Source organism: Petaurus breviceps, unplaced genomic scaffold, assembly GCF_028583685.1.
Source record: "Petaurus breviceps papuanus isolate PSGF00001 unplaced genomic scaffold, PetGlider_PUasm1.0 551, whole genome shotgun sequence".
Taxonomy (NCBI): Eukaryota; Metazoa; Chordata; class Mammalia; order Diprotodontia; family Petauridae; genus Petaurus; species Petaurus breviceps.
Window position 1 is genome coordinate 1153100 of NW_027186372.1, and position 24223 is coordinate 1177322.

The 24223-nt window shown below is 39.5% G+C and overlaps 2 protein-coding genes across 14 annotated transcripts in view; both read left to right on the plus strand.

The window, feature by feature from the left end:
• SPINK5 (serine peptidase inhibitor Kazal type 5) overlaps positions 1-1159 on the plus strand; it is a 74269-nt gene extending 73110 nt beyond the window's left edge. For all 13 annotated transcript variants that reach the window (XM_069102321.1, XM_069102309.1, XM_069102319.1 and 10 more), the window contains 2 exons: positions 40-127; positions 857-1159. In XM_069102321.1, coding sequence (XP_068958422.1) covers positions 40-127; positions 857-865 — 97 coding nt within the window. In that variant the 3' untranslated portion in view covers positions 866-1159. The remainder of the gene's footprint in view (positions 1-39; positions 128-856) is intronic.
• Positions 1160-13250: 12091 nt separating this feature from the next.
• Positions 13251-24223, plus strand: part of LOC138172836 (double-headed protease inhibitor, submandibular gland-like) — a 39772-nt gene continuing 28799 nt past the window's right edge. The window contains exon 1 of the mRNA XM_069102718.1: positions 13251-13347. Coding sequence (XP_068958819.1) covers positions 13251-13347 — 97 coding nt within the window. The remainder of the gene's footprint in view (positions 13348-24223) is intronic.

The window sequence follows — 24223 nt, forward strand, 5'->3', positions numbered from 1 at the left end:
TCTCTCTCTCTCTGTCTCTCTCTTGTCTTCTTGTTTCAGGTTACATCAAACCAACGTCCGAATGCTGAGGGAAGGAAGGTGTGAAGATGGGCCTTTAGGAACACCTCCAACAAACTCTTCAGGCTCTGTAAGTAGAAATATAGAAACTTAGAGTTTCAAGTCAAAAGGATACTTGGAATAAACCTAGTCTGACCCTTCATTTTATAGAAAATTAAACTGAGGCCCAGAAAGGGCAAGTGACTTTCCCACCAAGTCCACAAGCATCAGACCCGTCTTTCTACTTTGTCCTTGCCTCGACCCTCACCTTGGCCTTGGACCTTCAAGGAACTGAAGCCGACCCCATTTAGTGGGGACTCACAATTTTCTCTCACCAGGGAAGCAAGAGGCCCAGACCTCAAATGTGGCTTATGTCTGGCCAGGCTAGAACAGAATTGTTTGTTAGATGGAATTTTATATGGCAGAATGTCAGAACTTAGAGGGCTCTTCTAGTCAACTGCCCTTATTTTACAGAGGTAGAAATAGACTCAAATAGGGACAGGCTTTACATTCACTGAGATTCTATCATGAGACCCAACTTCTAGGCCTGGATCTAAATCAAACTCACCATACGATTTTGGTTACATCATTTCCCCTCTCTAAAATTCCATGCCCTCTTCTTTAAAAATAAGGATTTGGCCTCAGTGACTTCCAAGGTAACTTATAGACCTGAGAGTCTATGTTTATTCTAAGGATGTTTTCAAACGTGACAGAGCCAGGAAGAAACAAAACGTGAAATAGCATAGAGAGAAGACTGGTTGGATTATCTGATGAATTTACTCCTGAGTTTATAGTCTCTGGTCTTTATCTTTTCTTCCAGAATAAATGAATGATGAATCAGTTGAAACCTTTAGGGAAAGGTTCAAATGCTCAGCCCTGGAAAAATCTGCCTTCACCCTTCTGTATATATAAGGAACTCTTCTGAGCACGTATTATTTACCATGCAGAACAATACTGAGCTGCTGGGGAAAGGACATACTGATTTTCAGTCTTCCATCCTTCTCTTCCCGGACTCTATGATCCTGGTGTGGAGACACATGCTGCATTCAGCCAGTGCTCTGGGGCCCTTGGTCACGGTGCTGTCTGTCCATTTGCTTGTGCAATAAAAGTAAACTTAGCAGAATGACCATCCTACTTTTTGTTTCTGATGTGACACAAGAACTTAATAGTGAGGACTAAAATAGCTGCTTCTCTGATCCTTTGCTAAGAGGAAACTTGCTGGGCAGGCTATACAAGTTCCTTCTCATCTCTGTCACATACAGGCATAGAAAGAGTCATTCTCCACTCACCTCTATCCCAAGAAGTCATGGCTCTCCCCTGTCACCTCTATTTCTTATGGAAAGGGCTATCTCTCTTCACATATATTCCACAAAGACAGGATTCCGATCCTCCCATTCATTCCACACAGATAGGGCTCTCCAATCTCACCTCTGTCCCACTAAGACTGTGTGACAGGTGTCACTCTTTCACACAGAGAACTATCCCGTACAGAAAGGGCCATCCTCCTTCATGTCTATTCCAAATAGGTAGAGCTATCCCCTTTCATCTCTATCTCATAGAAAAAGGACCACCTCACATTTTTCTTCTACCCCACAAAAAAGGGCCCACATCTAACAGTTTCATGAAATCCCATATAGTTAAGAGACAAAATGATGTAAACCAACTTAAATCCCATATAGACTCAGCAAGACTCACTCTTTCCTCTTGAAGTATACAATGCTACTTCTAAAATGGCCTCTAATTACATTATATTTTATACCTCCTGATTCATATTTTAAGGAGTCAATAAAAGATTTTTTTCTTTCTTGACATTATTCCCTCCCCATGCCCTTACCCAGGCTATCTATGTTGAGTGATAGCAAGAATAAAAGGGGCTACTCTGTAAATATGTGTAGAACACTAACAAAAAGACAGAGGGGAAAAAGCTCGGGCAGGTAGGAGAACAAAGAAAGGAAGTTGTTTCAGAAACTAAAGAGGAAAAGCTCACCCAGTAATAGTGGGTGGTCACAAGTTTCAGAAGGTAAAGAGAGGTCAAGGAGGATAAAGATAAAGAAAGTCATTGTTAAAGAGGAAGGGAGGAATGATAGATTCAGTGAAATAAAAATTTCAAGGGGAGACATTCTTACCGTTTCTCAAATTTGAGAATGTTTTGTAGGCAAATGAAATAGGAACAAGAGCCAACTAAGACATTAAAGATGCATGGGAGAATGGGAAGGGAGAGTTGATTAATCAGTTGTCCTAGAGAAGGTGGGAGGAAATGGGATAGAGCAGAAGCTTAAAAGTGTCTCTTTGCAGTGTATTCTGGGAAATCTATCATTTTGAGTCCTCAGAACCTAAGGCACTCCAGGATTTAGAGCCAAAAAAATGACCTGCCCCTAAAAAAATGTGTGTGTGTGTGTGTGTGTGTGTGTATGTGTGTGAAGGAACAATCTGTGGTCATTGAAAATGTTGTGCATCTTTTCAAATTCAATCCAGTCTGAATCTATTTAATTCTGGATCCATTTCATTGTCCATATACAACAACATATCCAAAATGAATTCTTTAATAGGCTCCTAATTTTCATCTTTGCTTATTGGACTGAGACCTCTTGAATGACTATGGCTCTTATTAAAGATTATCTCCATTATCTGGGGTCTTGATATGATCAACACAAATAAACCACAAGTATATGGAGAACCTAAAAATCTATAGAAAACCCTTCTTCGATTTAGGCTCTGTAGGACACCCTTTATGACATGTTGAGTATCTTTGAAATGTATTAAATATTCTAGGTTGATACTTTCCAGAGGATCACTGGACAAAGTTTTGTATCAGTCAGGTAATGACATATGATCTTAATGTATTTAGGGGAGACATCTAGCTTGAGGAGAATCTCTAAAAGCACATTTTGTTCTGAATGTATTAAAAAAAAACAGATAAAATCTTGTATTTTTCTCTGTCAGTGAATAGTGTGACTGTGAAGAAAAGTCTGCTATCAAATCATAGAGTGTAGGGTGGGGAGTGCGGGTGGGTGGCCTTAGACATCATCTAGAATGGAGACAACAAATATATGGTGTATGTGCTTCTGCAGGCCACAGTACTGCCAAATGAACCAGATTAAAATCCAGTTGGGAAATATTCAAAGAAATAAATAAAACTATAAAAATACAATGCAATATAACACAGAAAATAAGCAGAGATAAAATATAGATATTATTACATTGTAAAAGCAAGTCGCTATGTGCCCTGCAGGGATCCTCATTCATGATTTGGTGGCCCCCAGCTTCTATTTGAGTTTGACATTACTGATCTAGACTCTTTGCCTTATTTTGCAGATGAAAAAATTGAGACCTATAAAGTTCAAATGATCTGCACAGCAAAAGTGAATATAATATTTCAGGAAAAAAAATAGATATTTAATGAAATAGAAGACTTTCAAGCATTTCTGATGAAAAAAACAGAATTGAGTAGAAAATTTGACTTTCAAATAGAGGACTCAAGAAAAAAACATAAAAATTAAATATGAAAGAGAAATTATATGGAATTCAATAAGGTTAAACTCAGTATGTTGCTACCTGGGATAATGATACTTGAAAGTTCTAAGAATATTGTCATTATTATTGTAGTTAGAAGGAACAGAGGGCATGGGTGTAAGTTAACTATGATGGGATGATCTAAAAAAATTAAGGAGTGAAAAATAGGGTTATACTGGAATGGGGAGAAAGGAGAGGTAGAATGGGGAAAATTTTCTCACATAAAATATATGTACAAAGAAGAGCTTTTTTAATAAAGGGCAAAATGGGAGGTTGTAGCAGGAAAAACTTGGACCCCATTTTCAAAGGATTCAGTTCAAAGATGAAATAACATACCCACTCAGTTGGGTATAAAAATCTGCCTTTTTCAATAGGAAAGTAGGAGGGGAAGGGGACAAGAGAACGCCAAGGGTGAGAGTGGGGTGGAAGCACCAAAAAACAGAGGGCAGATAAAGGGAGGTAGTGGTCAGAAGCAAAATATTATTTTGACAAGGCAGAGGATATATATCGAGAGAGAGGAAAATAGGATGGAGGGAAATACACAATAATTATACGTGTGAATGTGTATGGGATGAACTCATCCATAAAATGGATAGCAGAAGGTTAGAAACCCAGAATGCAAAACATTTTTTGTTTACAAGAAACACATTTGAAACAAATAGACACACAGTAAAAATAAGGGGCTTGAGCAGAATGCTTCAGCTAAGGTTAAAAAAAAGGCAGGGGGCGGAGCCAAGATGGCGGAGTAGAAGCATGACCCCCCCCATGGCTCCAGCATCCACCTTCCCCAATACACGTAAAAAGGGGACTCTAAACAAACTTTGGAGCTGCAAAAACCACAAAATGACACAGAGAAGCTAACCTCCCGCTGAGGACAGCCCAGGAGGCCAGCAGGAATCCAGCACAGCGCTCTGGGAGCCCAGCCCAGCCCCACACCCAGGCTTTAGCTCCAGGGCGGGCCTGACCAGCCATGGCCAGAGGGACTCCAGATCGGCAGCAGCTGTGGCCATTTCCAGATTTATCAACACATAGATTCGAAGGACAATGTGAGAGGTCAGTGCAGTCTGGACTTTGGAAACAAGTAAGTGGGAGTGCCTGGCTTTTGTCCCTGGGATGAGAAGCTGCTGAGATGCTGGCTGGACCCTGTGGCAGCTTCAGCTACTAGCCTGCAGAATGTAGGGGGGAACAAGCACAACTATGAGAGGTAATTGCTCTTGCTTTTACCTGTTTGGATCTGGATTGCAGTCTAGGGTGGAGGTCCTGGGGTGTGTGTCCAGCTTGCCAGAGTGTGTGGAGACCTCAGAGAGGGCACCCATCTAATACCTCCGGCAGCTGAGAAAACCCCAGTGTTTAGGACGAAAGCTACCCTGTCTGATGCCAGAGTCCTACTGTGGCAAAAATCCCAGGGGTCAAGTGACTGAGGGGCTGCATGACCAGGCAAAGGAAACAAGGCAGACAGGAGATTCCAACATTAAACTCCAATTTGGGGGACAAAAAGGAGCAAAGCATGGAACAGGAGGAAGAAGTAAAGTCAGAACTCCTGCACCAAAAGCTTCAAAGGAAAATACAAGCTGGTTAGAGGCCATAGAGGACCTTAAGAAGCAGATAAGAGAAGTGGAGGAAAAATTGGGAAGAGAAATAAGAACAATGCAAGAAAATTATTAAATGAGAGTAACCAGCCTGACTGAGGAAAATAATACCTTAAAAAACAGACTGACTCAAATGGCAAAAGAGGCTCAAAGAGGCAATGAGGAGAAGAATGCCTTAAAAAGCCAAATTTGCCAGATGGAAAAAGAATCTCAAAAGCTCAATGAGGAGAATTATTGCTTCAGAATTAGACTAGAGCAAATGGAAGCTAATGACTTTATGAGAAATCAAGATGCTGTTAAACAGATCCAAACAAATGAAAAAATACAAGGCAATGTGAAATATCTCATGGGAAAAAACCACTGACCTGGAAAATAGATCCAGGAGAGATAAGTCAAAAATTATTGGACTACCTGAAACCTATGACCAAATTAAGAATCTAGAAATCATCCTCCAGGAAGTTCTCAAAGAAAACTGCCCTGATGTTTTAATACCAGAGGGCAAAATAGAGGTTGAAAGAATCCACTGATCACCTCCTGAAAAAAATCCCAAAAAGAAAACTCCTAGGAATATTATAGCCAGGTTCTGGAATTCCCCAATCAAGGAGAGAATATTACAAGCAACCAGGAAGAAACAATTTGAATATTGTGGAAACACAATCAGGATAACCCAGGATCTGGCAGCTTCTACACTGAGGGATCGAAGAGCTTGGAATATGATATTCCGGAGGTCAAAGGAGCTGTGATTAAAATCAAGAGTCACCTACCCAGCCAAACTGAGTATCATGCTTCAGGGGAAAATATGGTCATTCAGTGGAATAGAGGACTTTCAAGCATTCTTGCTGAAAAAAACCAGAGTTGAACAGAAAATCTGACATTCATATACAAGAAGCATGAGAAGGTAAACAGGGAAAAGAAATCATAAGGAACTTATCAAAGTTGAACTATTAACATCCCTACATGAAAAAACAATAATTGTAACTTATGAAACTTTTCTCAGTAGTTGAAGGGATTAGAAATATATGTGTGTGTGTGTGTGTGTGTGTGTGTGTGTGTGTATGAGGCTATATGGGCATATGAATACATATGTGAATTGTGTATATGTGTTTACAGGTATACATTTATAGAGGGCACAGGACCAATTTCACAGGAAGGGATGATACTTAAAAGGTGAAATTAAGAGGTGAGAGGAATATAATGAGAGAAGATGGGGAGAGACAGATTGGGGTAAACTATCTCATACAGAAGAGGCAAGGGAAAATGGTTACAATGGAGGGGAAGAATAGGGAGGCAAAAGGGAATGGGTCAACCTTATTCCCATTGAATTTGGCTTGAAGAGGGAATGAAATACACACTAAATAGGGTATCTCACCCTCTAGGAGAGTAAGTGGAGAATGGGATGAGAGGGGGGATGATGGAAGGGACGGCAGGCTGGGGGTGAGGGAAGTTGGAAGCACCCACTTTGGAAAAGGGACGGGATCAAAGTAGAGAATAGAACAAGTGGGAGGTGGGATAGGAGGGAGGGAATTATAGTCAATCTATTACAATATATCTGCTACGTTATTGTTTTGCATTAGCCACACATGTACAACCTATACTCAACTGCTTATCTTCCCAGTAAGGGTGGGTGACAAGGAAGGAAGTGAATAAATCTGGAACTGAAAATTTTAAAATCAAATATTCAAATATATATATATATATATATATATACTATTATTAATATCATCATACATGTAATTGGGAGATAAGATATACAGGCACTGAGTCATAGAGATCCACTGGAAAAGTCAAAGGGGTGTGGGAGAAAATATGGGAGAGAGCAGATTGGAGGAGGGGATATCCTGTGGGAGTGCTATTTTGGGGCGGTGGGTAGGGGAAAATGGGGAGAAAATTTGTAACTCAAAATCTGGCGGAAACGAATGATGTAAATCAGAAGTTCATAAAGCATTAAATAAAAAAAAAGAAATGTACTGATGGAAGCCATAAATGATGATCTTTGGTGGGCCTCTGGGTTTTTGTGACATTGTTCTTCCTTGGTTCCGATCACTCTTTCTCATCCTTCTTTGTTAGATCAATCCAGATTATATTCCCTAAGATGAGAATATTCCTAGGTTCTAGGGAGATTTCCCTCTTCCCTGTCCCAACCCTTTCTTTGGATATCATCAGCCCAATGAAGTTAATTGATGTCTCTATGTAAAACACTGTATGTACAGTAAGTATCTCAAACCCAACATGTCCAAATAGAATTCACATTTCCCAAAGTTTTGCTCCTCTTCCGTACTTTCCCATCACTTCTGTCTCTTCACATCTCTCCTCCATTCCTCTGTCTCACTGCTCACATCGTCTTCACCCTAGTTAAGGCCCTCCTTACCTCTTACTTGAACTACTGCAGTAGCCTGACAATTCGTTTCCCTTCCTAGTTTATCTCCAGTACCTATGCCAAAATGGTAGTCTCTAAGTGCAGGTCTGCTATGTTACTCCCTCCCTCTATACTATAATTGGTCCCAATTTCCTCTAGGAGCAAATAAATTCTCCTTGAAATTTAAAACTCTTCATAACTTGGTCACTTTTGTCTTTTTTGGCCTTACTACCCCACACTTCCATTTATTCATACTACGATTTACCGAAATGAATCTTAAAATTTTGCTTCTCTGCCTTTGCATAGTCTGACCTAGAATGCACTCCCTCTTAATATTCTCCTATTAGAGCAGAAGTTCCCAAACTTATTTGACTTACTGCCCCCCTTTCAAAAAAATTATTTCGTGCTCCCCCCCTTGAAATTTACTTTCTTTAACCCTTTAACAGTTTCTTAAATTTTGCATCATTTCAAAAAAATATAAAATACATTTTTTAAATGACACATCTTAAATTTAATAATTTATTGTAAATTTGTGAATTTTTCTGCAATGAAATTACGTTGATGCAATATTGTATCATTTATAGTATCATATTATAAACAAGTCATCACATGCACATATTCCTACCAGTGCATACTGGACTTCCTGACAATGTGTGAAATGCTCTCCTGCCAACACTTGCTTTTAAAGACCTGTTGGGGGACTTGATCACTGATTGGTTTTAACTTGTATTTTGTGTGTTTATTTGGAAAATAATGTAATTATTATGACTTTATCTCTGTGTCACTACAGATGAAATATGTAGGGACATTCTTCTCTTCTTTCCTTATGCTCCCACCGTCCTCTTATTTTTATTCAATGGTTGCACCTGAGGCTACTACTGCCACCTGGATCATTCCAGAGCCCTCCAAGGGATGATGTCACCTACTATGGGAACCTATGTGACTAGAGTCTTTCAATACTCAGCTCCAGTACCATCTTTAACATTAAGTCTTTCCTTATCTCCTCCCCTATCTTCAAGTAGTTTTCCTTCAAAATTATCTCGTATCTATTTTGAATCTTTTTTGCATCTATATATATATATATGCACATTTTGTATCACCTAGATAATGATAATTAATAATAATAGTTATTATTTATATAGTGCTTACTATGTGCAAACACTATACTAAACACTTTACAATTATCTCATTTGATCTTCACAACAACTCTGGAAAGTAAGTGCTTTTATAAATCCCATTTTACAGTTGAGGAAACTAAGGCAAACAAGGATTAATTGAATTGTCCAAGATCGCACAACTTCCTGACTCCAGGTGTAGCACTTTAACCACTGTGCTACCTAGATGCTCTGAGTATACTGACAGTTTACAGATAGATTGTAAACTCTGTGAGGGCAGGGACTGTTTCACTTTTGCATCTTAACACAGTGATTTTACAGAGTAGGTGTTCAATAACTGTTTTCTGAACTATTGATTATTTGATTGATTGGGGAAGAGGAATTGAGAAAAATGTGGGGTATTATAGAAGATCATAAAGCCATATCTTTCATAACAGCAACAGGCCTCAGAGATCATCTAATCCAATACTTTAAATTCATAGGTGAGGAACTGGAAGCCCAGAGAGGTTAAATTACTTCTATATAGTCACATAAGTGGCTAATAGAACTTGTCTATTTTCACAATGAAAATTTGCTGGCTTTAATAACTATGTTTAATACAATTTTATTCTGGAAAATGTTGGTTCCTTGAGAGTAGGAATTGTTTCATTTCTGTCTTTGTATCCTCAGCACTTAGTACAATGCCTGGTACATAGTAGATATTTAATAAATGCTTATGGATTGATTGATTTTAAATGGGGACAGAAGTAATATAAAATTATAATAAGCATATAAATATTTTTCTTAGAATACCTTTTTGTCTTGTGCCAAGCACTGGGATATCATTAAGCACTTTGTGGGAAAATCTGCTCTGGTCTGAGCAAGGAGAAAGCTAGCTGTCTATCTCTCATTGCTTTGTTTGTGCCTGGCTCGATCAAATAGCTTTTTCTTTCTACATCACTCTTGAAATTCAAGAAATTCTGGCTGAGTGAGAGGAATTGTCATCCATGGCAATAGATATGATTGGCTCAATGCAAATGTGGATATATTGGAGAGATCTGGAGAATTCAGGGGAGGAAAAGGTGAAGGGATATAGAGAAAAAGGCAGGGGAGTTTTTCTTTTCATGTAAATTAGATTATTATAAAATTAAAATGAATCTGAAAGCTCAACTAGTCTGCCCCCTCCTCTCCTTATCTTACAGATGAGGATGCTGAGGTCTGAAGGGTTAGCACACATTTCAGTAGCACATGGTTACAAAACTAGGAAGTATCAGAATTAAGATTAACTCAGATGTCTGACTCTACATTCAAGGCTCATTCTACTGGGCTCAATTTTGGTCTTCTCCTAATCATCTAGAAGGAATGGGTTGCATTGTCCTTTTTCATGCCTATGGCCAAAGGGGAAATGAAGGCTTGGATGAAGCTAAGCCTGTGCTCTTCAGTATTGTGCATTCCTGCTTCTCTAGGATGAACGAAAGAAGCAAAAATAATATGCTATTCTGCAGGAGCCCAAACCCTGGGCTCTACAACCTTGCAGGGAGTAAGGCTTTAATGCATGCTTTTACAGTCATTCATTCATTTACTCATTCACTTACAAACTGGAAAGACTCAGGAGACACCTAATCCCTGCTCACTGTCCCCCTCTTTTACGGTTTACACAGTCCCAATATGGGCATATTCTCTTGAGGCCAGTGAGTCCTGCCACCAGAAAGCTACTTTCCACTAATTGGGACATGAAAACGTGATAAGACCAGGGTTATTCACTGCTATAATCAGAGTAATGTGATTATAGCAGTAAATAATCTGACCTAACGTGAGGTCAGAAGGGTCCGTTTGTGAACTGGCAAAATGGAAGATAAATACCTTATTGCTATCCCCTTTATTGTCATTGAGTTTGCTTTCTTCTTAGGTTCTTTTCTTTTCATTGGATTCTCTCTCCCTAGAATAGGAAAAAAAGGGAGTGTGTGTGATCTTTACCTGGATATATTTAGCTAAAAATTTCTCTAAACTTAATTTCTATCAAATGGAATCTTCAATATTTAAAAAAATCTTTTTATATTTACCACTTATATGACCATTGACAAATCACTAAACTATTATAGTTTCTGGTTCCCTCAGCTATAAAATTAATAGTTTGAACAGAATGGCTTCCAACATCCTTTTTAGCTCTACGATAATGTTATCTATGATTTCATTCATGTGAATGTCCCCTATCCCAATGCAGAAAACAGTCCATTTATGCCTTAGTTAACAGTCTCTATGAAATGCCATCACCAAAAAAAAAAAAATCAGTATGTGTTGGCTAGAGAGTTCTTTGGTGATGTATGCTTGCATTTAGCTCAGCTGGCCCATTGTTATTGTTCATTTTAGTTGTGTCTGACTCTTTGTGACCCTTTGGACATTATACATAGTCCCATCAGGCCTATACTCAAAGTCTTCCCAGTGAGCCAACAGAACTTTCAAGACCTTCAAAGTTTCAAGACTTTCAAAGTTGGGTACACTCAGGGGGAGATAAATGTATCTTATTTTAATTCAAATAGATCAAAATCATAAAAGTGAATTTCTAATCAGATTCAGATTCTTGGAGTCTCTCCAGACATCGGTGGACAACATCTGACAAATGTGAAAAGAACAAACAGAATTGTTCCTGTGAGCTCAGCGTTCCTTACACGAGACAGAGCGAAGCGATTCTTCCCAGGATATGTTGTTATCTCTGTTGAGCTGTTTGCCCTACTGTTTGTCTACTGAGAACCCAGGCTAGCTTCTTAATTTAAGGTAACCTACCTGTGGAAGTGGAGGTGTGAAAAAGGGAGTGTAATGGCAAGCATAGAAGTAGTTCACACTTTGTTTCAGCTATTAAATTAACACCTTGTTTCAGTCTGTTATGAAACAGAATATGTGAACTCTACAACTTGTGAACTCCTGGGGAGGAGTGAACGACTATATAAGGAGAGCCCCAGGGCTAGAGACAGCAGGAGCTGAAAACTGGACTCTTGTGGTGGCAGAGTCAAGAAGAATACTTGTGGTATCCTAGCACTCTGTCTGCTCTGTGTTGATATTTGTTTATGATACTTTGTACAGAAGCCCTGGGGCCTTAATGGAAGCCCTGAAAGAGGATTTTCTGGTTGTATTGTACAGAAGTTCTGGAGGAGGGTTTTGGAGGTCCTGGGACTTTACTGATGATTTGTCCTGACCTCATGGACCTTGTTTGTGGGTCCGTGTTGATATCTATGTTGATGATTTGTGTTGAGTTCTCAGACCTTGTTGGTGGGTCTGAGTCGAGTTCACAGGAAGATAGTGAATTCATGACAGTGCTGGCAATGTGTCTGTGTGTTATTGTGGCTCTGTTAAGCTTTATTTTCCCAGAAACAGGAACTGTGAAGGACTTGAAGTGGACTGGACATGGTGAACTTCAATATGGAATGGGAACTGGACAAAAAACTGGACAAGGAGCTGGACAAAGAACTGGGAGCTGCCTGCCTTTAAATCCAGGTAACAGCTAGAGCTGGGACCATGGAAGAGGAACCATGGAAACTGAGAGCCAGCCTTGAGTCAAGCTGAAAGAAGACTTTACTTGGATATTGTGTACTGACTGAGAAGATTAGGATTTACTTGTGACCAAGGGGTGGATATACTGTGTATTTTCTACTACCCCTTAAGAGGCTACTGAGTAGTGACTAATGACTGAATAGTGACAGATGATTGAATAGTGACTAATGACTGAATAGTGACTGATTTATAACTTAGTGTGCCCCATGAGTGGAGAACTTTGACTGTTGTATTTTATGACCCTCAAGGAGTCAAGCCTCCTTAAGGATGATTGAATGATTGAGTTACTAAATGATTGTACTTTGTTGAAAACTATAGTGACCACTTGGTGAAAACTATGTGGCCATTTTAGTGATGTCATTGTATATGCTGTATTTTAATTCTCTGAATTTTTTGCTCTCATTTGTTATGGAATAGAGTTTTCACTATACTGTGTAATCAGAACCTTAAAAGCTGTTCATAGCAGCAGTCCTTTGGAAAGCTGCTCCTGTGGGGCTTTACAGGGAGCTACTTCAGCAATAGGTCTGTGCTTTAAGATACCCCAGAGAAGAAGAGGAAGACCAGTCTGGTGGCTAGGACTTCAACCCTGAAGGTCAGCCACCTCCCTGCTTGAGGACATTTTCTTTTGCAACTGAGTGAAAAGGGAAGGGTAGTGGCAGACTGCATTCCACCTGCCTTTTGGGAATCCCACCAAAACAAAACATAAGGTTTTCAGGAGAAAGTGTGACAATGTTAAGTGGGTTGACAGATTTATACGTTGAAGTTTCCAGTAGCTCCCCATCAAGTTTATCAAAGTTCATTTTTACTCCTTCATATTAACAGCTTGTCTAGTAAATAAAAACAATGTATTCAATACAATAAACTAACCCAGACTCGTGAGATTTGCCATTGACTACTGAGGATAGCAGCTTCAGTTTTTCAAATTGATTTGTTGAGACCTAGTTTGATTATAATTATAATAAAAATGAAATACCTGTCCTTTTCTCCCCTTCCTTGTCCCCTTCCCTCACCCTCTCCCTCTCGACCTCCCTCCCACTTCCCCTTCCTCTTCCCCATCTCCATCCCTCCCTCTATCTTTTCTCCTTCCCCCCTTTCCCCAGCCTAGATGATGCCATGGTGGAGATGGCCGAGGAGGCCATGGAGTTCGCCCAGGCAGATGTCACAGAGCTGTGCCAGGACATTTTCTCCAAAATGCCCGCATACCTGATGGGTGAGCTGCCAGCCACCAGTGAAGACTACGAACTTCTGATAATATGAACAAACTGACTAGCTTTTAGTATCAAGAAATAAAAGATATTGCAGTAAACCTCAGTAGAAACCTAAAGGATTTAACGAGAGATGTACAGCCTTACCTGGATTAGATTACCTTCACTGAGAGCAGCATGTAGCCCTCTTGAGCAGGCAGCTTACAGGTTGGATGCATATTCAAAGAAACTAGAAACTAGTACAAGAAGTTAATGTAATGGGAATGTAAATTTGAAGATCTTCCCTGCCCCTAGGCTAAAGTGCACCTGGAGCCTGGGATGGGAGGCTTGTTTTTCAGTAGATACTTCTTGATTGGCCAGTGGGTCAATAAGGTTGTTACATTCTCTGAGCCAGGAGAAGGCTATATAAGCCCTGATGTGTAGCTTTGTTTTGGGGCTCACTTTGAGAAGTGTTCAGTGATTTGATCTGAATTCTGGGAAGCCGTTGTCCAGAGCCCCCCGGCTTTGAAAAACCCAGATGTGGAAACCCAGATGTTGACTGGGTATGGATGTAATGGCTGGCCAGTTTGGAAAGCTGTCTACTTGATCTGTTTCTGTCTTGATAATTCTTCCTGTATACTTTGAAGTTCAGAGTGCTGACCTTTTTCCCCTGAACGAGGTAAACGATACATGTTTGACTGATTAAAGTAAGCTTGTTAACCCATTTTGAGTTGCTTTCCTTTATCAAAGCAGATCCAAGAACCTGTGGTAGCAGCAAACCCTGAGGACGCTTGGCATTCTTGCTGCTACAGTTAAGAGAGGCAACAAAAGAATTCTTTAGCTGGAATAAGTGAGATGGAACTTATCACTCTGCTTCAGTTCCTACAAGGAAGCCAAGCTGCTGATCCAAGGAGAATCCCAGCCCCCTTCTCTGCTTGGGTGTGTAACTGGCCACCCTCGATGTTTTCCTGAACATGCACCTCTGGAACCACATCTTACAGTGCGTTTCATTGTGTGCCCTGGACCAAGGCTCAGAAATCAGGATCAACCCCATCTAGAATAGACACAGATGACAGGCTCGCATCTCCCTGTCTCCTCCTTTCTTCTCTTCTCTAGGTCCCTTCCCAACCCCCTTCAGCTTAAATAATAAATGTATGACCCTCTAAAAAGAAAAAGGAAATGCTTTTTCTAAATCCATGGTCATTTTAGAAATTCTTATTGAAGTTCAACTTCCATTAAATATTTGAGTCTTGTAGTCATGGATGAAGTACCCAGTATGTTTGATTATAACCAAAGTTCATAGAATCATTGATACAGAACTGAAAAGTACCTTAAAGATTATCTAATCCTACTCTATCATTTTATAGGTGATGGAAAGGAGACCCAGGGAGACAGAGACTTACCCAAGGCAATAATTTTGGGGCTACATAATCAGTCCATTTATAGACCCTATCTTGGCACATGGCAAATTTACTGAGGTGGATCTTGCCATCTGGGACCTGAATGGGATTGATCTGTCTGGTGCAGACATATTTTCCATTATCCATTAGACTGTGATACTCACTTCACTGATCTTATTTATATAAGAAAATATGTTGGGCGGCCAGGTAGCACAGCAAGTAAGAGCACCGGCTCCAGTATCGGGATGACCTGGGGATCGAATCTGGCCTCAGACACTTAGCACCCACCCAGAATCACCTGGCTGTGTAACCTTGAGCAAGTTACTTAACCCCAATTGCTTAAAAAAAAAAATATATGTGTGTGTGTGTGTGTGTGTGTGTGTGTGTGTGTGTGTGTGTTACCATTCTGGGTGAGTTTAAATTGTTCAAATATGATTGGTGTGATTTTAGAGGATAATGTATATATGTATATATATAAAGCCTGTATACATCTTAAATATAAGACACAATAATATACATATATACACCCAGAGGAAAGATATCTGTCTATCTCTCTAGCTAGTTAGATACATATACATGCACATATATACATTTATCCATTCATATACATGTCTATCTAGGTAGATGTGCACGAATATTTCATTAAGATTTTTTGGAACAGGACGTATTTGGGGAAGATATGTATATCTATATAGATATCTATATTCACTCTGGAGGGTGGAGATGAGATGCAGATATATATATATACACATATATATATATAGTGATATAAATGTAGGTAGATATAGATATCTAGGGATATCTCCCTCCAGGGTTTCCCAAAATTCAAGACAGATAGATGATAGCAATATATGGATTAGCTATAGCTATAGTTACCTTAGAAATATACATATATGTATATATTATATATAGGTATAGGTTTGTGTATACAGACACACACATAGATGATAGCAATATATAGATTAGCTATAGCTATAGATACCTTTGAAATATACATATATGTACATATATATAGGTATAGTTTTATGTATACAGACACACATGGAGTAATTTCCTTTAAGCCTTATAATAATCCTGCGAGGTAGATTTAGAAGTATTATCTTGATTTTACAAAGGAAGGAACTGAAGCTCAGATGGTTGACGTCTTGTTCTTAGTTATATGGCTGAGAAGGATTGGAATTCAAGTCTTCCTGGCTACAAGTCCAGCATTTGGGGCATTGTCCGCATCTCTCTGCTTCCAATAAAAGCGGTTAGAACCCAAGAAACAAGGTGTTTCGAGATTGTCTAGTTCAGACCCCTTATTTAAAAGATAAAGAAACAGAACCTCAGAGAGGCGAAATGACTTTTTCCAGGTCACAGGAGAAGTCGATGGAAGAACAAGAACTTGAACCCAACTCTCCCAACCTTGTCGTCCAGTGTTCTTTCCATCGCACCTTGGTACAACTCACGGCTTCCAGACTTTTCTGTTGACATGAAGTATATTCTTGGAGATGCTCCCATATTTCTGGGCTGCTCTCAAGAGGATAAAGATAAATTATTTTTTTAACCTGTATCTGTCCGTATTGTTGAAGGGAAAATGCTTTGTAACCTCAGCATTCTATAAAAACATGAGTTGTTAATATTGCTATTAAAATCACACCCTGGCCAACCTTTATTGTACTCCACATTGAACACTAGATGTCGCTCATTGCTTGAGTCAAAAGGCACAGTCTCTAATGTTTTAACAGCATCTTACAGAAGAGCACCAAGGGACCTTGGGGCTTATCTAGTGAAACCAGTTATTTTACATCAGAAGAAACCCAGGTCCAAAGAGATGAAGGCACCTGCTGCAAGTCATTCAGTAAACAGCAAAGCCAGAATTCTAAGTTAGGGTGTCAGAGTCCAAGTTCATGCCCTCCACTACAACGTGCTCTCTCTTGGACTCAATACTATTATAATTGCTTAAATTTATGAAGAGCTAAATGACTCAACAACAGCTATCTTCATAACAACAGTTTTCTCATCGGTAAAATGAGGCTAGCAATATTGACATTCAGGCTAAGTTATCGTCATGGGAAATTGAAACAAAGCTTCACTGGGACTTATTAACAGCTAATGATTCAAACATGGGTCTGCTATCTCACTGCAGAATCTTAGGGACAAGTCTTCACTCTTTTCTGGGTCTCATTTTCCTGATCTATGAAAAAAAAAAAGCTATTAAACTAAATAATCCCTAAAGTTCCTTTCATCTCTGACTCTGTGAGAAAGGGGGCATAACTAACAAGCATGCCACAATGGAGTTTAGGTCTCCACAACTTTCTTTAATGATTCCAGCCTTTCCCAGTACTTAGTGTCTCTGCCAGATAACAGTGATAGAGCTAATACTTCTGCCAAAATTATTGATCTTATCTCTCTTTCCCTTCAGAAATCACCTCTGAGTCACCAAAGTGGATGTGGTTCAACCCATGGCAGGAAACTTATTTTCAAATGAATGGTTTGTAGACATACATACATACATGCATGCATGCATGCATGCATGCACGTGTTCAATTGTTTTCAGTACTTTCCAAGTCTTTATGACCCCTTTTGGGGTTTTCTTGGCAAATATATTGGAGTGCTTTGCCATTTGCTTCCCCAGACCTTTAAAGACAAGGAAACTGACTCAAACAAGGTTAAGTGACTTGCCCAGAGTCACACAGTTGGTGACTGAAGCTGGATTTGAAGAATCTTCCTGTTCAAAGCCCAGTGCTCTATCCACTGTGTTACATGTTATATATTGTATGTTATAGCTGTTGTATGTGTATATATACATACATCCATGCATATATATACATGCATAAAAATATACATATACAACACACAGTTTGTTTGTTTGTTTTACTAACCACTCTCAGCTGTTGGCCACTGAGTCACTAAATCACAATGGGCTGTCCCTTACCTGCTCTTTGTTAATTTTTTTCTTTAATGCTTTTCTTGTCTTCAGCTTCCTTTTTTTTCTCTGTAAGTTAGAGAAAAAGGACATAGACTCCTGAAAAGAGAGGAATATAATACAATAGAAAAAGATCTCACTGTGGCCTCAAATGGCCTACGCTAGAATCGTAGGCCTTCTTCTAACTCTCTATGGTTACTGGGGCCAGTCACTTAACATCTCTAGGCCTCAATTTTCTCATCTCTGAAAAGAGGAAGCTGGCACAAGCTTCTTTCCAGCGCTAGATCAAATATTTCTTGAGCTTCCCAGTAGTTAAGTTAAATTAATTTTTTTGTGTGCTTTAATTAGTTTCTAATGCCATTACCCATACATAGTATCATCATATTTGAAGGCAGAAGAATTGTAATACTGGACCTGGAGTCAAAGGTTCTAGATTCAGATCCTATTGTATTACATACTAACTATATAACTGAATGAGATACTTCTTGTCTATTGATGTATTTACTCATCTACCAGATGAGGGAGGATTGATTTCATGATCTCTAAGGTCTCTTCTAGATACACATCAAACGATCATCTTAGGTACAGAATCAAAAACATCTGAGAAGCATGAAAAGCCTTGAGTGACCCAATGCAAAATTAAGTAAACTCAACCAAGAAAACTATAGGCTGTCACTACAATCATGCAAATGGAAAAAATTATTGCAATTTTAATGGCAAAGGTTAATCTTGGATAAGAATTTAGAAAATTTACTTCTTTCCATTCTTTGCAGAATATTTGAGAAAACTAAACATACTGTCGATCTCAGTTAATATGTTGGGTTTTTCTTCTGATCTTTTTGTCCCTTTTGTGAACTTTTCTGAACTTTTGTCCCTTTCTAATTTTTGTTCTCGGTGATAAGGGATGAATCAATGGGTAAGAAGGAGGTAAAGTTATGCTTGGAAATGAAGGTGGCATAAAAATAAAAACTGTCAATACAAATTAAAAGCACAGGCAAAAAGTCTGAACATCTAAGGTTCTAAGATTCTTCAAATATTAGCCCAGAGTCCTACCCTGCAATAGAACCAAAATATTGCTTGCAGTTTTGGATGCCAATATATGCTCATAAAAAAGTCAATCAAGCCTGGGAGAGACTTACTTTCCCCTGGTAGAAAATAATGCTAGAGAGATGAGAAATCAGAGAATGGTAATAAAGGCTTGCCTTATGCAAAGGGACTTTTCCCCAGACAGCCTACAACAGAGTTCCTGCTGGCCCTCTTCATAGTCACAAGAAGACTTTGCACACAGAACACTTCCATAATGCTTCCCATCAAGACCCTGGATTGAGTCATCCTCTCTGCTGTAGAAGGGTCTGCCATTCCACATCTGCTACTGGAATTCACAGTGCCTGAAAAAGAAAGGCAAGTAGATTGAGCTTTTGGTTTTCTGTTCATTCATGAGATGTCGGAGGGAAGACAAGCTAAGGAATATCAGAGAAGTCTTTGGTAATCCTCTCCACACCCCCATCCCATTCCTGCAGCTGTTGGCAATATCTTTGCTCAAAAATCTTTCTCTATAGTCTCCCAGGTAAAGTTATAACTTCTCTGCTTGGAGCACAAGGCTCTCCCCAACCTAAGGTTACTATACCTTACAACCTTATGTTATGTTTCCCTATCCTCTGTATGGCCAAGGTTGGCAGCTTTTCCTGTGCCTATGTATCCTGGACTATCTGCCTCTGGCTCTTTCTCACGCTATTCCCTAAACTTAGACTACTCTACTGTCCCTCTTTACCTGATGAATTCCTACCCATCCATTTCCTATCCATACAATTCAAATTGTACCTTATCCAAAAAGATTATGACTTTCCTGTGGTCTACATGGAAACAGCCTAGGATGTTGAATCCAAGAACCTTGGGAATAATAGTGCCACTTAGACTACTTTCTCTCATTGTCATTATTAAAAAGATCAATCATTTTGGAAAAGGAGCACACTTTACATTAACTACAAATGATTGACCAATTACCACTGCCTGGCAGGTAAAGCCAAGATTTTGAAATGGCAGAAATACTTACAACACTAATCCTGTCCCAGTCTAGACCAGGAAGCCTAATATTAACCCAGGGAGCAACTTCCATGGAGATAGGATCTAGTGACTACTTCTGTGGATGCTATAATATAACATCTGCTGAAGACCCAGAAAAGAATGTTCTTGTCAACCAAGTCCTTGGCACTGTCCAGTGGTTTGGCATCAGAAACTGGCATGATTTTACCAGTGAAAATTAAGAAGAAGGCATTGCCACATATTTTGCAATTGCATACTAAGGATCCTACAGTTTTGTCCTGTTCAGTAGCTTATGACCTGGGTGACAGTAGAGTGGCATGCTTATCAACTGCTCAGAGAATAAAAAGATTGAAAGGGTAGTTAGCAAATTGAATAACAGAGTAGGATCTAAAGAGATCTTGACAAGCTAGAATACAGGACGGAATTTTTTAAAAAGTAAAATTTATCAAGAGCTTTCTTTGTCCCAGAAATGGATCTATTCCATAGTCTTTTTTCCTGAACCAGGAAATGACCTTTGAGAGTAACAAAAGAATCATTCTCCCAAGGTCCAAGAAAAACTTTCCTCTTTAATATGTTTTAAAATCACAGTACACATGTTTAAGTTAATCCCTGAAACTCTAAATTTCACAGACCCTCCAAAAATAACAAAACCATTCCTCCAGAAACCAGTCAATAAGAATTTATATTTAACAGCTACTATGTTCCTGTCAGTATGCTAAGGACTATGGAAACAAAAGGAAGGCAAGGATACTCCCTACCATCAAGGAGATACCAATCTAATGGAGGAAACAAAAATTAAATACATATGAACATCCTATATGCAAGAAAAATAAAGAATAATTAAAAGAGGGAAGGTACTAGAATTAAGAGAGATTAGGAAGGGATTCCTGTAGAAGATGGAATTTTAAGTGGACATTGATGAAATCGAGGGAAGCAGTAGATAAAAATCAGGAAAGAAAGCATTCCAGGCTTAATCCTTCATGCCAGAGAAAATACCCATTGCTGAGAGATGGGGTATCTTATTTGTGGAGGTCAGTGTTATGTTATTGACGAGTATGTGGCAGGAGTAAGGTCTAAGAAGCCTAGAATGGCATCAGTTGAAGGTTGCTAGAATATAAAGGGTTTTAAAAACCAGACGATTTTGAATTTGAACCTAGAGTTAAGAGGGAGCCAGTGGATTTTTTTTTTTTTGATTAGGGATGTGAACTGGTTGGACCAATTCAGCAGAAATAATTTTAGTAGATGAATGGAGGATGAACTAGAGTGGGGAGAGACTTGAAGCTGACAGATCCATGAGCAGGCTATTGGAATATTCCAGGTGTGAGTTCCTGCACGAGATAGAGTAGTGGCAGTATCAGAGCACGGAAGGAGGCATATTCAAGAGACATGGCAAAGGTGAAATCAACAGGTCCTAGCAACAGATTGGAAATCCCATGGGGTGAAAGGTAGTGAGGAATTGAGGATGGCACCTAGGTTTTGAGCCTGGGGACCAAGAAGATGGTATTGACCTTGGTAGTCATAGGGACATTTGAAAATTTGAAGGGGAAAGATAATGAGTTCTGTTTTGGTACCCTGTGAAAGGATCTCTTGATTTGTGGAGTTGAAACCAGTCAAGGCAGTAGAAGCAAAGTGCAGTGATGGAGAGTTCAGCTTTTGCCCTTTATAAAGGAAGTCACAGGGAGGAGTTTGGTGCTTTGTCTTTTAGCGATCCAAACAGAGAGGATAGGAGACTGAGGGAGATAGAGTCAACCAAGGTTTGAGGAATGGGAAAGGAAAAGATTTTGGGGTGAAGGGAATTTTGTTGCCTTTGAAAAGAGATTTCAGAGAGTGCCTTGGAAGGGGCCATAGTAACTTGGTTGGGACTTTGGTGTGGGGGAGTTGAGGGAAATGAGAATAAAGAATCTAATAGAGGATGGAGAATGGGGTATAGATCATTTAGGGGTCATAATCACTGTGATGATGGGTATGGACACATGTGAGATATGTGAAATTTTAGATGAAAGACATTAGTCCTCTTCCCAGTAGAGACTAGAAATTAAGCAGGAGAAGAGGGCAACACAAGAAGGAAGCCACGTGGTCAGATGGGAGGCCCTATTTCCCTTCTCTTTGCTCACAGTTTAGAGATTGGGCCGGAGAGAGTTCTGCAGGAGATTGAAGTCCTGCTCCCTTCTTCCTTTAGAGGACAGGCGGAACAGGAGGTGGAAGGTTTAAGGTCAAAGGGAAAATTAATTCTCTTCCCACTGGAAGTTCTTGACATGGAAGAAGTCAATGATTAGGTAGGAAGATGCAGTTAGGGGTGAAAGTTGACCTTGTGCTGGGGCAGATAAAAAAGGATCATCCTGCTGGCCCCTAGTAGCCTGTCCTCAATGGAAGCTCAGAAAGTGGTGGGAAGGTCGAGGTCAGAGGAAGGTGCTTCTCTTCTCGATAACTTAGAAAATCTAATATCAGCCATAACCTTACTGGCAAGTGAATGGTATTGAGGCATGACAAAATGGTGGCCTCCAAGTGTAGGAAGATGATCACAGGATTAGGTGTCAAAAGACTTGGGGTGGAGTCTCTGCTTATTCAACTTAATCATTTTTGTGCCTTGAGCAAGCAGCTCACCTTCCCTGGGCTTTTGTTTAATCACTTGGGAAAAAGAGCGAGTTCAGTTAAGATGATCTCCGATGTGACTTTCAGGTAGAAATTCTGCCACTATTATAATAATAACAAGCATTTATATCGCACCTACTGTGTGACAGACACTGTGCTAAGCACTTTGTCGTCATTATTTCCATATCCTCACAGTAACCCTGAGAGGTAGATGCTATTATGATACCTATTTTTCCAAATATTAATAATAGCAATAGTAACAATAGCTTACATTTATATAGCACTTACTCAGTGCCAGGCCCTGTGCTAACCACTTCACAATTATTATCTCATTCGTTCCTCACAACAACATTGGGAAGTAGATGCTATTATTACTCCCATTTTAGAAATAAAGAAACTGAGGCAGAGGTTGAGTGACTTGCCCAAGGTCACACAGCTAGTTAGGGTCTATAGCTGGATTTGAAGTCAGGTCTTCCTTACTCCAAGAGTGGAGCTCTATGGGAGAGATTTTATAAGAGAGCTGAGCTTAAAGTCAGGAAGCCTTGAGCACAAAGCCATCTTCAGACTTTTAAAAGCTGTGTGACTCTTGCCAAGTCATTTAACCTGTCGGCTTGAATTTCCTCGGCCATAAAATGGGGTTAATGAGGTAAGAACAACTTAGCACAGTGCTTGGCACACAGTAGACACTTAAAAATGTTTGTTCCCTCTCCCCTTCCCTGTGACTAGATGATATTATGAAAAGCACTCTGGATTCTGAATGCAAAGATTTCGCTTTTTATCTGGTTTCTGCTGCTTCCTACTGCCTGTAATTCTTACTCACCTTCCTTTGCACCTCTTGAAACCCTGTTTCCTTCAGAATTGGACTTGATGTCAGAAACACCTCGGTTCAAATCTTTCCTCAGACACTTATAAGTTGTGTGCCTCCTGTACAAGACACTTCACCTCTGTCAGCCTCAGGTTTGTCATCTATAAAATGAGCACAATAATACACCTATCACAAGGTTTCTGTGAGGTTCAAATGAGAAAACGTGTATAGTCCTTTATAAACTCTTGAAGTGCGATATAAATGCTGGCACTTGTTGTCTCCTGACTGCTGACCCCTAACAACGTTCCTGTGTGCTCTCCTAAGCATAGGGGTGGATGAACCAAGCAGAAGACACAGCAATGGGATATCCTTGGGGTTTGCTTTGGATCTTTAATATCTTGAGGAGCAGCTAGATGGCACAGTGGAGAGAGTGGAGAAGACTCATCTTTCTGAGTTCAAATCAAGCCTCAGATACTTACTAGCTGTCAGACCCCAAACAAGTCACTTAACCTGTTTGCTACGGTTTCCTCATCTGTAAAATGAGCTGGAGAAGGAAATGGCGAACCACCCCAGTATCTTTGCCAAGAAAAGACCAAATGGGGTCATGAAGAGTTGGACATGATTAAACAATACCACCTGATACTTGATGTCAGCTACTGAATAACCCCTTGGTGATGAGTCATGGGGCCTCCTTTCAAATTCTGTCTTTTATCTAGCTTTCTGAATGGGTCTCAGTACCCTTATTTGCTAAAGGGAAGGTTTTGGACTTTGTGATCTTCATGGTTCCTCCTTATGATTCAACAATCTTTATTTCTTAAGAACATCTTAAGAGTAAAATTGGAGAGTCTTAAAAATAAAATATGTGTTATATATACATACATGTATATATACATATGTGTATATATACATATATGACTAAGAAAATAATTTCTTAGAGAAACAATGCAGTTGAAAGGGTAGAAAACTGTGTTAGCAAGAGAGATGTATTTGAGTCCTGACTCAAAGTCTGTTCCCCTAGGATCTCAGCCAAGCTAATTTCCTATGTTAGACTTCAATTTTTTTCCATGTTGAAGTAGGCAATTAGGTTCAATGGGAAAAAAGCTTCCCTAAATTTAGATTCACAAGACCTGGATTTGAATCTTGGCCCTGTCATT